General features: G+C 38.5%; 1 protein-coding gene across 2 annotated transcripts in view; it reads left to right on the forward strand.

The window, feature by feature from the left end:
* Positions 1-16,978, forward strand: part of HMCN1 (hemicentin 1) — a 379,828-nt gene that overhangs the window by 326,811 nt on the left and 36,039 nt on the right. For both annotated transcript variants that reach the window (XM_079760677.1, XM_079760678.1), the window contains exons 84-93: positions 1,217-1,351; positions 2,055-2,245; positions 3,770-3,851; positions 7,826-8,095; positions 8,649-8,819; positions 9,342-9,512; positions 14,135-14,305; positions 14,750-14,920; positions 15,571-15,741; positions 15,911-16,081. In XM_079760677.1, coding sequence (XP_079616803.1) covers positions 1,217-1,351; positions 2,055-2,245; positions 3,770-3,851; positions 7,826-8,095; positions 8,649-8,819; positions 9,342-9,512; positions 14,135-14,305; positions 14,750-14,920; positions 15,571-15,741; positions 15,911-16,081 — 1,704 coding nt within the window. The remainder of the gene's footprint in view (positions 1-1,216; positions 1,352-2,054; positions 2,246-3,769; positions 3,852-7,825; positions 8,096-8,648; positions 8,820-9,341; positions 9,513-14,134; positions 14,306-14,749; positions 14,921-15,570; positions 15,742-15,910; positions 16,082-16,978) is intronic.

A 16,978-nucleotide genomic window follows, 5' to 3' on the forward strand; every position in this document is an offset into this window, starting at 1 on the left:
CTTCATCATTGATAAATGAATTAAGTTGGCTACCATTAGAGTCTAAATTTTACAGAGAACTCTGCTTCTCACTGTATGCATTAATCTCTATTACAGTATAGATTGATTATGTAGAAATTTCTAGTCAATATGTGTACTACATATTGAGGTAGTTAGTGCCTGGAACTCAAGAGCTGAATGACAAGTATCTCCTTATTTGTTAGACTTTGTTATGAGCATTAAGACATTGCAGTAATAAAACTTGTCCAAAATTGAGTTCTGAAATCCTGCACTATTAGAATTTAATAAATATCTTTCTAGAAATATAGTAATAAACTTTAGATCTTTCTGTTATAAATATTTATGTTAATGATTGGAATTCATCAACTATATTACCCTAATAATAATAGTATATGTCACTAAGGGAAAATAACGTGCAAAAATATCTTAAGTACTATTTTCTGAAGGTGTAGTACTTATTTAGCTATTTAAATTTTAAAGCCTAATTTTTCACTTAATGTTCAGCAGTATGAAATTTTAAAAGATGGTTTGAGTGGGAAAATCATGTAAGATAAATATATACTTAACATAATTAGATATTGGCTGGTCTAATCAGAATCTTATTTACTATCAGTTGCTTTAGGATTAACCTTATAATGTACTCCAAATATTATAACTACCTTTGTAAGTATTTATGTCATTACTTATTATGGAGTAGTTTAAATTATTACAGATTTAATCATGTTGTCATTGCCTAACTGGTGTACGTTTTCATGACATCCCCTCTGACCTGCTGAGTCACTTGAATTGTAACTGAAAAGTTTTTTATGTTTTTGATGGAAATTGGGAGGAAAAGTGATGGTGAGATAAATTAAATGGAAAATGTTGTATTTCTGAGGGAAAGATTTTTGAAACCCAGAGAGACTACGAACCAGGTTTAGGCAACACTTGAAGATGAAAGGTGTATTTTCAATCTAAAATAATTTTTAAATGTTTGTTTTTACTCTTTTCCTGCTCCTCCTGCTGTTTTTCATTCTTCAAACAAGCATCTAAAGGCATAGCAAGTAGCCAGAGGAAGGGATCTGTGGAAAGGCTCTCTTCTCCAAGGTCATGATGAGATCTCGGGTTCAATTGCTGACTAACACATAAATCTAACCTGCAAAATACGGAGCTGTTGTGATTGTTTTCCTAGGTTACTGAGAGGCATTTGTGTTGTTTCCTAACTTGTTTCTCTCAGCCCACTTTGACAGTGTCAATGGACACAGTGAACTTGTTATTGAAAGGGTTTCCAAAGAGGATTCGGGTACTTATGTGTGCACCGCAGAGAACAGCATTGGTTTTGTGAAGGCAGTTGGATTTGTTTATGTGAAAGGTAGGTAAACGTGCTCTATTTTTTACTCATAATTTACTTATAATAAATGGTTTGCATTTTCCTTCCTTATTATGTAGTAACTAGAGGCCCATTGCACGAAGATTCGTGCAAGAATAGGCCTTTCTTCCCCTGGCTTTGCTCCCGGCTGCCCAGGAGCCTGCAAGTCCTCGCTACCGGCCAGAGTGCCGCTCCTGTAGCTCCCTCCACCCCCCACCCTCCCCCTCATAGCAGGCATCCTGCCCTGCCCGGCCGCTCTGTGCCTTCATATGCAAATTAACCCGCCATCTTAGTTGGGTTAATTTGCATACTCACTCCTGATTGTCTGGTGGGTGTCGCGGGGGTATGGTCAATTTGCATATTTCTCTTTTATTAGTGTAGATGCACCATACCTTCAGTTTGTTAATCCATTTAGTCCTAATTCACAGATATGCAAATTCATAAGAAATAGAATATTTTGAACATGCAACTCAAAGTAGGTAAGCAGTAAGTAAAGAGATTATTTGCCACAAAATGTAATCATCTGCTTAGATTATGAAACTGGTGAGATTATCTAGTTGATTAGCATGAGCTGTTGATTTTGGAAAATTCATGGGGATTGAAAGTGGCTGTACCCTTCACTAAATGACCTTTCTAAATAGGTCAAAATCACAAAGAAATTATCAGAGCTTCCTTTTACTTCTACTTGCCTTGTGTTTTTTCCCAGAACCTCCAGTCTTCAAAGGTGATTACCCTGCTAATTGGATTGAACCACTTGGCGGAAATGCAATTCTGAACTGTGAGGTCAGAGGCGATCCTGCCCCAACCATCCAGTGGAGCAGAAAGGGGGTGGATATTGAAAGTAACCACAGAATCCGCCAACTTGGCAATGGCTCCCTGGCCATTTATGGCACCGTAGTAAGTCGCACTGGGATTGTTGTGTATATACTTCAGCTGCCACAATGAATGCCTTTCTATAGGTGCCATGGATGGGGAAAGTTTCCCTTGCATTTTAATTTAAATCATAAAATCTGAATCAGTGGGTTATTATAAAAAAACTGAAACAATGGTTCAAATCGATTCTTTTTAGGCCTTTCGAAGAAGTATGAGCCATAAAATGATTTTTCTGCTTTGTTCCCAATCATTGGCCTATTAGTTAGCATCAGTAGAACAGGAAATGGAGTTACAATTACAAACAAGTTTTAGGGCAGTTTTCATCACTAAGTCAATAACTATATATTAGGCTTTCCAACAACTTCAGTAATTTGGAAAATGAGGAGTGCTTTAAGTTATTCTAATTTGAGGGTCATGTGAATGAGATATTTTATCTAAATATTTCTCAGCTAGACTACATATAGGTAATTTGTTAACCTGTTTTTTAATTAATTGAACTAATAATTAAAACATACTATCTAATCACCTAATCCAATGGACCATTCTTTATTCTCCTTTGTTTAGTTTCAGCATTAGATGTTGTTGGTTATCCCCTAAATTTTGAGATGTAGATACTGTAACACTAATGAGTTTCAGCATTATTCCCTCTTCCCCCTTTGTCTACATAAATATTACTACTTCTATAATTATTAGTACTTCTAATACCAACATTAATACTAATACAAATCTTTTTTTCACACAATTTCAGATTACTAAATATCTCCAATTCTGAAACTCTTCCAACTTCTATTTACAGTTCCCTATTAGAAATTTCTATTTTGATAATACATTGGCACCCCCAACTGAACATCTAAATCAACATCTGTCTTCCTTCTCCCGTACTCCTCTATTTCCTGCAATTCAGTTTCCCTTTACTGTCGTAATGTTTCTATTAACAAGACCATATTCTCCTATTCATAAGACCTTTAGCGAAATCTGTGACTCTTACTAGTTGCCAAATCTAAACTCATATGGTATTTATTTTTTATACCACATACATATAAACTTGGGAATTACATTCTGTGTTTTATAATTTCCAGTAAATTAGCTTTTCACTTTCTCTCTTAATTTTCAAACTCTCTAGATAGAGGCTAAGCTTAATTTTTTTATTAACTAATCCCCATTAGAAAAGACTCAATATTTATTAACTTGTCCTGATTATTTTCATGTTTTTAAGTTACTCTAAGAAACACATCAACATTTTCCTTCAGTAAGGTAATTTTGGCTAGATGATTATTTTAAAATGCTATTTTTGCTTTGGTTTCCTAGTAAGTACTATCCCAGAGAGCAATAATGAGCTGTTTTGAAAAAAGTAGGCTGGGAATTTCTTTTTCTGCTTCTTTTTTTTTTTTTTAGCCTATTTATAGGGTTAAAGATATGTAGGTTTTTCTATTTCCATTAAAATGCCGTCTCAAAAAGGAAATTTCATATAAACTAGCGTCATAGTGAACAAAGTTATTTGCCCTACTCTGTAAGCTCACATTTCCACAAACACTGCTTTTTCCTTAGAATGACGATGCCGGTGACTACACGTGTGTAGCTGCTAACGAAGCTGGGGTGGTGGAGCGCAGCATGAGCCTGACTCTGCAGAGTAAGCTGCTTCATTAAATTCCAGTTAAACACCTGATCTAAGCAATGTTGCCTAATAAAGAATGTCCACTGTCCTTAACTTTATAGCAGGTACATCAACGGCAGCGTTCAGAGTGTGTCTACTCTTACGTTCTGCGGCTGATGGAGCCATTGTTATTGAGCGTAAGGCAGATACAGTTTGGCACAGACATTTTTCTCTATTTTATCTTAACCACATGTAGTTCAAAATCGCAAGTGCTTCACGGCAGAGCTTTTTGTTTGTAATATATTCCATTGAATACTCTTCTTATAGCTCACCGCAGTTCCTGTAAAGTGCTTGCAAAGATGCCATTCTGTGGCTCTTTAAAAGTATGTATTAAAAATAAAGACTAGTGTAAACGACTTCAAAAGTGCTCCAGATCTATTGCTATTTCCATGGAATAACTATGTGGTCTGGGCAGGCTTATCATACTCATCATGAAGTCCCTCGTATAAGCCCCCGGAAGAAAGCGCTTTGATAATTAGAAAAACAGGAAGGACTCCAGAGACCCATTGAACAGTCCCCAGAACCACTTCAGGGACTAGCCCAAGGACAGCATCATTGAGTTGAGAACTTAAGCCAACCAACTTGAGTGAATAGGCTCAGTATTTAAGGGGATGAATTTACATTTTCTTCCTTCACTATGGAGAGATGCTGTTGACTGGCATTTACTAACAGCTATTTGCCAAACCACTTTTCTGCATGAATTTAACATTGAATAGATATTTTTACAATGTCTAAGACATTGTTTTCCCTCCAGCTTTATTGAGGTATAATTGACAAACAAAATTGTAAACATTTAGCGTGTACAATGTAATGATTTGCCATACGTATGTGTTGTGACATGATTACCACAATGAAGTTAATTAACACATCCATCACCTTATCCAGTTACGTTCATTCGTTTATTAAATATATAAAGAACTCCCACTATATGCAGTAAAGTTTCTTTATTGCAGATCTTTCCAAAAATGTTAATATGCTAATGTGAGTTATAACTCAACAAGAGGAGGATATGAAATGCCACATTTCCCAAATGTTATTTCCGTGAAAACTTCTCCCTTCCTTGTTTGGGTGAATGTAGGTAGAACATCACATGATTAATCTCTTCTGAAAGAGTGTTCACTGACCAGGTTTAAGACAAGCTGCATTAGATTAGCTCATTTAAAATTACTGACAGTAAACGCATTTAAATAAATGAATCATATAAAAGAAGCCAAAAAGATAATTGGTTTAAAATTAAGATTAAAGAACCAGAAACCGTGTCTTCATTTAGATAAAATGACCATGTTTAACTGATCATTATGTGACTGGTGGAATTAAGTCAACCTTGAAAGATGTACATAAGGAATTTTATTGTTGGATTAATTTACAGCCTTGTGTGCATTTGGAAATGTTCAACTATGGTATCTAAATTAAGATTCTGAGTTTTATTTGACACTTTCTTTGACCATAATAACATGAGCAGATGAGCTCATTTGGTCATTATATTGCCATTTAGTGTTGAGTGATTAATCTGAAGTATTTACTTTATACAGCAAGCTTATTAAATGCATAATGTAATCTGAACACTGGGAGAGAAATAAAAGCTCCGGCACTGAAACTTCCTAGCGTGAGGTTAATGTAAACATGAGTAGGAAGGCAGTTGTGTAGAATGATGTGGGCGTTTATATAAATAATGCATTAATAATGACTCCCCTGAGATTCTAACTTCGTATGAAAAGACAATACATCAGTAATATCTTTACATAAAATACTAGCATATTAATATCACAATAAAACACATTTTCTATTGTTTTGTTTTATGTTCTATTATTCCAGATACACTTCTCAATCTAAGCTATGCAGCCACTACCCTGAATTATCTGATATTTATTCTCTCTCTTTGAGCAAATAATTCTTCCTTTTAACTCAATCCCACTAAAATACTGCTGCCATCCCATCATATTCCTTCAAGGATATACACACTCCCCTTTGCTTACCTATTTAAATGCAAATCCTTCTGTTTTTCATTTGAAGATTTTAACCAAATGTTTAAGACCTTGTATGCCACAGGATGAATCATCTTTTCAAAGCTAAATCCATGGCCATGCTATTTTCTTTTCTCCAATAGGCTCCCTTCTCTTATATATAATCTTGCCCATTTTTTAAAATGCAGTCAAGCTTCTTATCCCCCATGAAGTCTTTCATATTCTATCTTGACACTGTAGACTTGTAAAACGATAAATATTCAATCAGCAGCTGTGCACAACTTCTTTCACATTCTCTCCAAAGACTTCACTGGAGCAGGTATCATCCACTATAGGAACTATTAACTCCTACCTCCTTCTTGAAACTCCTTCCTTTGGTTGCCAGGATACCATTTTCTCTGATTTTCTTCCTACCTCAGTGATCAGTTCTTAGTACCATTGATGGGTTTGCCTTCTGTCCATCTCTTTAATAATGTTGCAATAGTTTCTCTCTCTGGCCCTCTTGCTCTCATTTTAGACTCACTTCTGAAATAATCTTATCCATATGTGAAAGACTCACAAGTCTGAAGTTTTAGCCCATTTCTTTATTCTGAACTCCAGAAATGAGTAGTATTCGCTTTCCATCTAGACATTTCTACAGCAATGTCCCACAGATACCTCAAGTGTAGAGACAGTTCTAAATGGATGCAAATAGTTATTTCTTACTCCCTCCCAACAAATCTGTTCTTCCTCCAATCTTCTATCAAGTTGCCCAACATATACTATATTTCCCAAATCAAAACCCTGTAGTCATTAATTCCTCCCTTCATATAATTCAAAGAGAAAGTCCTATCATTCCTACTTTCTTGATAATTCTTGAATATCCTTTTTCCTCTCCATTTCCAGTGACATGTTTTTATGTGATTTATTAAGGTATTTTTGTTTATGTTCCCATGTCTCCACACATTTACCTACTCTATTAAGTTGTATTCTACCTATCCTATTACTTCATTCTATAGGTATAACACAACTAAATAATTAGTTACTGGTCTATCTTATCAGTAGACTATGAGCTCCTTCAAACTAGAAGAAGTTGTATCTGTTATCTCTGTGTCCTCAGCATCTAGCACAATGCCTGGGAAATAGTAGGCTCTCAATGTGTGTTTAATGAATAAATGAATGATGATTTGTAATGAAAGAATAAGTTAATAATAACTCTTTACCACAAAAATTATATAAAGTGAAATACGTGAATGTTTATCGTGTAAAAAACAGCAATGATAACAATAACACTAATACTCTTTTGGTCTTAGCTTATCAAAGAGCTGTGCCTACATCACCTTAGTGGAGTCTAACAAGAATCCTTCGAACTAGGCACCATGTTTAAGGACACGAAATCTCAGAGAGGTAGTAAGGAGTGGAAGCAGGATTTGAATTCAGAAACCTTGACTGCAGGTCCCATGCTCTAGGCTACTCTGCTTAAGGATTTAAAATTTTGACTTTTACTAAGTAAAACAGCTATGAAAATTCTATCAATGGTAATTACAACCTTAGTAAGTTGAGAAGCTACAGTGTTTTATAAACAAATTAACCCAATTTGTGAAATAAGCCAGGCAGAGAAAGATAAATATCACATGATCTCACTCATTTATGGAGTATAATGAACAACATAAACTGATGAACAAAAACAGATCCAGAGGCAGAGAAACATCGATCAGAACCTCAAACCTCAGGGAAGGTAGGGAAGGGTGGAGGTAAGGGGGAGAGATCAACCAAAGGACTTATATGCATGCATATAAGCCTAATCAATGGACACAGACAACAGGGGGGTAAGGGCATGAATAGGGAGATTGGGGGGTAATGGGGGAATAAGGACACATATGTAATACCACAATCAATAAAGAAATTAAAAATAAATAAATAATGTTACTATATAATATTGATTAAAATGCTTATATTACTCCACCAAAACTAAGAAGCATTATGTGCTTTTTTTTTTTTCTGTAGGTCCTCCTGTTATCACTCTTGAGCCAATAGCAACAATTATAAATGTTGGTGGCAAAGTCATATTGAATTGTCAGGCCACTGGAGAGCCTCATCCAGCCATTATGTGGTCTCGTCAAGGGCACGCTATCCCCTGGGATGACCGAGTTAATGTGTTGTCCAACAACTCGTTATATATCTCTGCTGCTCAGAAAGAAGATACATCTGAATATGAATGTGTTGCTCGAAATCTGATGGGTTCTGTTCTGGTCAGAGTACCAGTCACAGTCCAAGGTGAGAGTGATCAGATATTCATATTAACACCCAGAGCAACTCAAGTCATAAAGATTATTAAGCATCTTAATCCAAGCCTCCTTAACCCTTGAGACACTTCTAGCTTATGGAGCTAGGACAAAAAGCCATACCACAATTTGCAGGCTGAAGGGACTAAATACAGAATAGAGCTGAAAAATACCAAGTTAGTCATTTAAATTCCCAAACTGAATTTTTGATTGAAAAATAGTCCACTTTATTCTCAGAAATCAATGGGTATATTTTTCTTTTTTAAAAAAGGGCATATTCAAAAGGTAAAAAATATATAAACTTCTTGGCTGTGTACTTTCAGTAGCCATGTCCGAGTGAGTCAGGATTGGAGCTGGGCAGAAACCCTAGTTAACTGAAGTTCTCTCATGCTTAGATTTTCATTTTGCCGTAAAAGAGAGCTTCCATGAGCAATTTCTCAGCAGCTCCCGACTTAGCTGTAGACCCAGTGCACATCTTAATGAAATCCAACTTGCAGGTTTTTTGTTCACTAAAACAGAGACAAAGTAGAATGTCTTCTTTGTAGTTCATGGTGGGTTTTCCCCGTGGTCTTCCTGGAGAGCCTGCAGCGTCACCTGTGGGAGAGGCATCCAAAAGAGAAGTCGCCTGTGCAACAGCCCTCTTCCGGCCAATGGCGGGAAGCCTTGCCAAGGGTCAGATTCAGAAATGCGGAACTGTCAACATAAATTATGTCCAGGTACTACTCTTTATTCCATAGATAGACATTTGTTCATTTCCGTTTCTAACGATGGGTTGTCCCAGAATTAGTACTTCCTTTTTTATTTTAATATATTTTTATTGATTTCAGAGAGGGGGAGAGAGATAGAAACATCCGTGATGAGAGACAACCATCGATGGGCTGCCTCCTGTACAGCCCACATGGGATCAAGCCCGCAAACCATGACCTCCTGGTTCATAGGTCGACACTCAACCCCTGAGCCACATCGGCTTGGCAGTACTTTCTTTTTTTATTGAATTTTTTTTGGTGACATTGGTTAATAAAATTATACAGGTTTCAGGTATACAGCTCTACAATGTATCACCTGTGTATTGTATTGTGTGTATACCACCTCAAGTCTCCTCCCATCACCATTTATCACCCATTTACCTTCTTCTTTTTTCCCCCCATCACCTTTTGTCCCCTCCTTGCCCCAGTATTAGTACTTTCAATTGAAATGTATCTCATGATCTCGTGGTGTAATGTTTCACCTTTGTCCAGTGCACGGTAGCTGGTCAGAATGGAGCCCTTGGGAAGAATGCACAAGGAGCTGCGGACGTGGCAACCGAACCAGGACCAGAACTTGCAATAATCCACCAGCTCAACACGGCGGGCGGCCGTGTGAAGGGACTGCTGTGGAGGTGATCATGTGCAACATTCGGCCGTGCCCGGGTGAGAACCCACCGATGAGCAAAACTTTCCTGTTTTTAACTCCCTTCAAGGGGTTATAATGACCTTTTCTTCTTCACTGTGAAAAGAGGTGATGGCCTCTCCCCTGGAATATATTCATTCTCCGTGTTCTTAGTTCTGTCTCCTGGATAAACTTGGGGAGGTAGAGCATGAGTCGATGTTAAGTAAAACACCTGATTTAACTGAACATGATTAAAGGCTCCAGACTGTGGTGCATTTTGAATCATGTAGAGAAAACATAAGTAATTACAAAGTCATAAAATTTTAGAGGCCATGACGTTAGGTCACACCTAATCCAGTCTTTCATTTTCAGGTGAGAGAAATAAAGCCTAGAGAGGGTAAAGGGTTTCCCAGAAACACCAGTTAGTGAGGGCTAACATAATAATAGTTACCAGTGACTGAATACCTATCGTGTGCTAGGTGCCAGGCTATGTGCTTTATATACGCACTGGTTTTGACTTTGTGAAACAACCCTACAACATACGTATTGTGGGGCTCTTGGAAGGTTAAAGTGACAGAAATCAAACTTACATAAGCTTAAGTGAACATTCTCCTTTCAGGTGTGATTGAACCCAAGGATTGGGCCAATAGTTTACTAGCATGTTTTCCATCTCGCATCTCTGCTTTCCTCTCTTGGCTGTATTCTCCTTTAAACTCTTTCCATGTGATGGAAAAAATGACTGCGGCAGCTGCTGGCTCACAGGGGCCCTATAATCTCAGGCCTCAGAGACAAAGAGTTCCTCTCGCTCAGAATTCGTATCAGCCTCTGGGAAAGGACCCTGTTTGATTGTGTTTGGATCCCGTGCTCACCTCTGACCTTGAGTCCAGGAGAAGGACACTTTGGTAACCATCTTGGGTTACTTAGTGCCAAGAGGATCAGGGCTCCTCGTTTGACAGCCTGAAAGAAATAGAGAAGTGGCTGTTCACTCGTTCATTGATTCATTGATTCGTCCAAAAAAAGATTTGTTGAGCACCCGTTCTATGCTCAAGGCACTCTTCTAATTGCTCAAAACTAGATTGATAGACAGAAAATATTCCTATATTGACAAGCATAGAGAACAAACCCACATAGGTGAAGTGATGGAGCAGAACTAGGAGCGACACCTTCGCTGAGACAGTAAGAAAAAAATGAAATTGATAAACCAAACTGAGATAGTTATCTGCTTCATTGGATATTGCATGCTATTGTACAGATGAGGAAACTAAGATTCAGAGGATATATGAGAATTAATTCACTGAGGTTACATAGCTAGTTAAAGGTAAATCAAGAATTTGGACCCAGGTCCATCTGATGTTTCCCTAGCCTATTCACTGAGATCCTGCGTATCTTGATTTGCAGTTTAGAAGTTCCATTGCATTTAAAAATAAAATACTGTCATGAAATCTTAAAGAAAATAAACAAGAAACCAAAATGTTTCTTTACCTTGAAGAATTAGAAAGCTAATTATAATAGCATAGTACATCAAAATAAAAAATACCTGATGACAGCAATCTTTGTACAGTTTGTCAACGATGACACCTATATCATGAAAAGCTAAATGATTTTTATAAATGCCCTTGATTCCTTGAACACTTCCTTATTTTCTGGCACAAATTGATATTTTAGGCTTATATTGTACTTTCTTCGCCCCAGTTAGAATGATATTTTTAAACTTCCAATCCTCCCCCTAATAAAGATAGGTATCTTCTGGAATGGACCTTTCTGCTGGCATTTGACAGCCATTGTCATTAATATATATATATTCCTACAGATTATTTAAAGAATGAGCTTTTTTTAAATTTAATAAATCTTTATTGTTCAGATTATTACAGTTATTACTCTTTTTTGCCCCCCATAGCTCCCCTCCACCTGGTTCCCATCCCACCCTATTCCCTTACCTCCCCCCACTGTCCTCATCCATAGGTGTACGATTTTTGTCCAGTCTCTTCCCGCACCCCCCACACACCTTTACCTCTGAGAGTTGTCAGTCCACTCCCTTTCTATGCCCCTGATTCTATTATATTCACCAGTTTATTCTGTACATCAGATTTTTAATTCACTTGATTTTCAGATTCACTTGTTGATAGATATGTATTTGTTGTTCATAATTTTTATCTTTACCTTTTTCTTCTTCTTCCTCTTCTTAGAGAATACCTTTCAGCATTTCATATAATACTGGTTTGGTGTTGATGAACTCCTTTAGCTTTTTCTTATCTGTGAAGCTCTTTAGCTGATCTTCAATTCTGAATGTCAGCTTGGCTGGGTAGAGTACTCTTGGTTGTAGGTTCTTGCTGTTCATCACTTTGACTATTTCTTGCCACTCCTGTCTGGCCTGCATAGTTTCTGTTGAGAAATCAGCTGACAATCGTATGGGTGCTCCCTTGTAGGTAATTAACTGTTTTTCTCTTGCTGCTTTTAATATTCTCTCTTTGTCTTTTGCTCTTGGCATTTTAATTATGATGTGTCTTGGTGTGGTCCTCTTTGGATTCCTTTTGTTTGGGGTTCTGTGCGCTTCCTGGACTTGTAAGTTTATTTCTTTCACCAGGTCGGGGAAGTTTTCAGTCATTATTTCTTCAAATAGGTTTTCAGTATCTAGAATGAGCATTTTTTTAGTGTGTGTTTTTTTTTAATTGTTGAGAACTTTGAGTAAAGAATGGCCATACTAGCTCATAGCTCACACATATGCAGGACTTTAAAACGGTGTGTGCTGTACTGACCCCAGCGTTTTTCATGTATAAACTCATTATTCCTCACTCTGACTCTCTCAAGGCAGGTTCTTTTATTATCTGGATATAGCAGGTTATAAACGGCACAAAAGACCCAGTAACTCATCTAGGACTGCCCGGTTAGTAAGAGCAGAGCAGTCATTCAGACTCAGGGCATCTGGCCAAAGTCCCTGCAAGGACCATGTTCTGCTGTCTTTCCAGAGTCAGAATTGCAACATAGTGTAACAACAAATCCATCTCTTACCTTTTGCATTTTTCCTATACACTGACTCCTCCACCGTTGTCTTCTTTGGTATTATGTAGACACGATGATGTTTTATTCCTTCTCTGATTTATATTACTATTCTTTTTTATTGTTATCAATCCATTCATATAAAAGAAACATTTCAACTCCACCACATTTTATATCATGAAGTTCACTTCTGGTTAAGGTTTTCTTTATTGAATAAAAAAAAAAATATATATATATATATCTTCAGCCAAAAACATCTATTTATATGTAATAGGAACGGCACAGATAATAAATGAATAAACATCACCCATTTATAATCCTCCAATAAAATTGCATCTATGCTCTAAGACTTTATATTGTAAGAGGTGTGAGCTTTTGTTAACCAACAGCCTTGAAAATAGAATATATGAAAATAATTAGAACAGCAGAATAATTTAAAATCACTTAGTCTATATATAAGGACTCAGCATCAACAATCTGAATTAATGAAGAAATAACTTTGAATAATATCTGCCAAATATTTAAAGGCTTTTTTCTATACGTTTAGGTTTAGTCAAATATTTTTTTAGTGCAAATTCTTGTCAGCTAAAATAAATTTGTGTGACTGTGTTTGCCTGTATCTATAAAGTACAGGGACATGTAGTCAACTCAATTAGAAAACAGTTAATGAGAAAAAAATGCAAGATGTGTTTTAAAATTTTTCTAAACAATGCAACCAAATGATAATGTCTTGGTTTTCAACTTATTATTTTGGTGTCTCTTAAATTGTTAAGAGAATATTTAGACACAGACCTTAAGGCCTGTCTTGGTTCCTATCTCCGTTAAACTGGTGACCCCAAAAACATACTTTATGAGTCCCATATCTAGAAATGACCCTCAAAACAAATGTATGACCTGATACTGACTTATACATTGGAGAGACCATAACATTGATTCTCAGCCCATGCACCTGCTAAGAAACATAAGGTTCTTCTAGTCCTATGGTCAGATGGTGCAATATGTTAGTTACCACATCCGAGGCCTTGGCCACACTTGGAAAACACTGGTCAGTTTTTTTGTTGTTTGTTTCGGAAGTAGGTAAGTGTGTTATTCAGAACTTTTCATTCATGAACATGATGTAACGGGGACATTTTTTACAACTGTGCAAATCATCAAGTTGTTGAAAGATCCAAGTACATTTTTAAACATGGAGCTGAACCAGGCTTAAAGACGTGGTCTTGTGATCTGGGGTCCAAGTTATCACGGGGGAAACATTTGTATTGCCCATAACCACATCTGGATCTGTTATATAGCCTTGTTCCTAAGCTTCTGGTTCTTTCCACTTTCCCCAGAGTACAGAGCACAGGCAAATGCTTATCTATCTAGGATTTTAAAAGTCATATCGTCTTTACATATGGTAGTTTAAGTTTTATTTTAATAAAACAGCCTCTTTGGGTAATATTAAGCATTAATTTTGGCATTCGTTGGCCTTCAGAATTTTCCTATAGACTTAATTTCCATGAAAATCTAATAAGAAGAAAGGAAAAACATCACTCATGTTTTCTTTGGTTCCATTTTAATTACTTTTTATTCTGGGCTAATTTCACTCAATTAATCTACTTCTCTAATTTTTGTTTGTAATACACATGGTGCTGTGACTTGACTCTGTCTCTTGGGATATTTGTAGTTCACGGAGCATGGAGCACGTGGCAGCCTTGGGGTGTGTGCAGCAGAAGTTGCGGGCAGGGGACCCAGACAAGAACAAGACTGTGCAATAACCCTCCACCGTCATTCGATGGCTCCTACTGTGATGGAGCAGAAACACAGATGCAAGTTTGCAATGAAAGACACTGCCCTGGTGAGAGAAATACAATGTTTATACCCTCAACAAATAAACACTGCCTCTTATCTGGCTAGTGTGTCAGTAAGAATCAATGTCAATAAGAACATTGCTCAACCTAATAATGCCCAGTGTTTAATCAGCTCTTTTTTTTTTTTTTATCCTCACATGAGGATATTTTTCCCATTGGTGTTTAGAGACAGTGGAAGGAACGGGGAGAGACAGAGAGAGAAAGATCAATGTGAGAGAGATACATCGATTGGTTGCCTCCTGCACATGCCCTGACCAAGGCCAGAGATCAAGTCTGCCCTTGACTGCCCGAGGTTACATGCCCTTGACTGGAATCGAACCTGAGACCCATCAGTACGTGGGCCGATGCTCTAACCACTGAGAAAATTGGCTAGGGCTAACCTGCTCATTTTTAAGTATTAACAGAGCACATTTGTTTGTTCCTTAACCCAGTTGATGGCAAGTGGGCCAGCTGGGCCAGTTGGAGCGCCTGCACCGTGTCCTGCGGAGGAGGAGCCAGGCAGAGAACAAGGGACTGCTCTGATCCCGCCCCACAGTATGGAGGAAGCAGGTGTGAAGGGAGTGATGTCCAGAGCGATTTTTGCAATAGTGACCCTTGTCCAAGTGAGTGTTGGAAATAGTGAGTCAAAATTATACTTTCTTAAAGTTCCACTGTGGCTTTTAAGTCCTTAAAGTTATAATATTCTGTGACTTGATTCGTCTACCTTTGATTTAGGGTATTAAAATGTTATGTGGTTGCTATAAGTCTGTGTTATACCTTAGAAGTCGTTGATTTGTATGGGCAGGGACTGTGCCCGATTTCATTTACTCTATGGGACCAGCAGCAGAGTGCAAGGGCAGCGGCACCCTGACCTGCTAACTGTTAATAATGTTGGTGATTCCTCTGTGGAGGCAGGCAGGCAGCTCTCTGCCTTAATTCAGTCACCAAGCTAGATTCTTCGATCCTAACAGCATCTGAATCCACTGTATCTTCAGTGTGATAGCCTTGACCGATCGAGAGCCAGAGATCTTGTCTCAGTCATATCCTTCAGCTCCTGGAATACGATAAGACTCAGTAAATGTGTGTTAAATGGAATTGTACAATCACTGGGATGTATACTCAAGTTTCTGGTCAGAACAGCTGATCCGTCTACTTCTGGAAGTTGCCTATTTATAGATCTGTATGTTTCCTTTCATTTCCTGGGGAGAGTCTTCCCGTGCTTGTTGAGTGAATGTCGTTGTTTAGCACTTCTCCAAATGGTTCTGCATTGTAGCTCATGGAAACTGGAGCCCTTGGAGTGGCTGGGGAATCTGCAGTCGGTCCTGTAACGGAGGGCAGATGCGGCGGTACCGCACGTGTGATAACCCTCGACCCTCCAACGGAGGAAGAGCTTGTGGGGGGCCAGACTCCCAGATCCAAAGATGCAACACTGACATGTGTCCCGGTGAGCTCCCCAACTCCTGCAGTAGAACAAGCAAAGCATTCTATGTAGTGTTCATTGTAGCAGCGCCATCATCTCAGATCTTAAAATAAAAGTTGTATTGGCAGGGCCACCCTAAATGCCAATTTTAGGACCGATTTGTTCATATTGACCATTCCATTCTTGTTCACAGTGGATGGGAGTTGGGGAAACTGGCAAAGTTGGGGCCCGTGTTCTGCTTCTTGTGGCGGAGGCGAAAAGACCAGAAAAAGGCTGTGCAACAATCCAGAGCCATCTAACCGTGGGCGCCCCTGTCCGGGTGACGCCACTCAGGTTTCCAGATGCAATCTACACGCTTGCCCAGGTAAGCAACTCAGTGAGATTGTGACAGAACTACTGCTGGCACATTTACAACCTTTCTGCAAATTAAGAAAAGGAGTCACTCTGAGCCCACAAATTACAAAACAGTGCTATCTCTGGGAGGAAGAATTGGGACAATTCCCTCCTCTAGCTGGTGCTGCTCTACCCCAAAACTCATGGCTGGATTTTAGCCTCTGCTTACCACTTCCCAGGCTCCCTTGTGATCGGATCTGGTCTGCACAGCCATAAATAGAAGTCCTGGGTGTGAGGGGTAAAAGGCTGTGGAAATGTAGGGAAAGCCTGGCTGAGATTTCAGGCTGAAGAATGAGGGTAGTGCAGAAGCTGAACATCTAACAGGAATACACAATTGGAGGCTGTTATTTCACAGATGTAAAAGGGGAGAACATGAGTGTGGAAAGTGAAATAGAAGCCAATTCAGTTTGAGGACAAATAGGAGGAGGAGTTCAATTCAGCTACCACAACTCAAATCACGCAACATGGCTAGCTATTGTAAGTAATGTAAAAATTTAGGAGTAATGAAGTCAGAATTCTAGAACTAATGCAGTGGTCGGCAAACTGCGGCTTGTGAGCCACATGCGGCTCGCGAGCCGCCGTTTGCCGCTCTGTTGACTAATGAGTTTGCCGACCACTGGACTAGACTAAATGTTACCGTGTAGTTGGAAGCTGTGAGGATTAGACAATTGTGGCATATTGTGTGCAAAGAGGTAAAGGGTAGTATATGACAGTGGTTGGCAAACTCATTAGTCAACAGAGCAGCAGACCACGGCTCGTAAGCCGCATGTGGCTCGCAAGCCACAGTTTGCCGACCACTGAACTAATGGATCTTAGAGTTTGCTGGAGTCCTAAGAAATGGTGGGTTGCCCAGCCGGTGTGGCTCAGT

Source organism: Cnephaeus nilssonii (assembly GCF_951640355.1).
Source record: "Cnephaeus nilssonii genome assembly, chromosome: 21".
Taxonomy (NCBI): Eukaryota; Metazoa; Chordata; class Mammalia; order Chiroptera; family Vespertilionidae; genus Cnephaeus; species Cnephaeus nilssonii.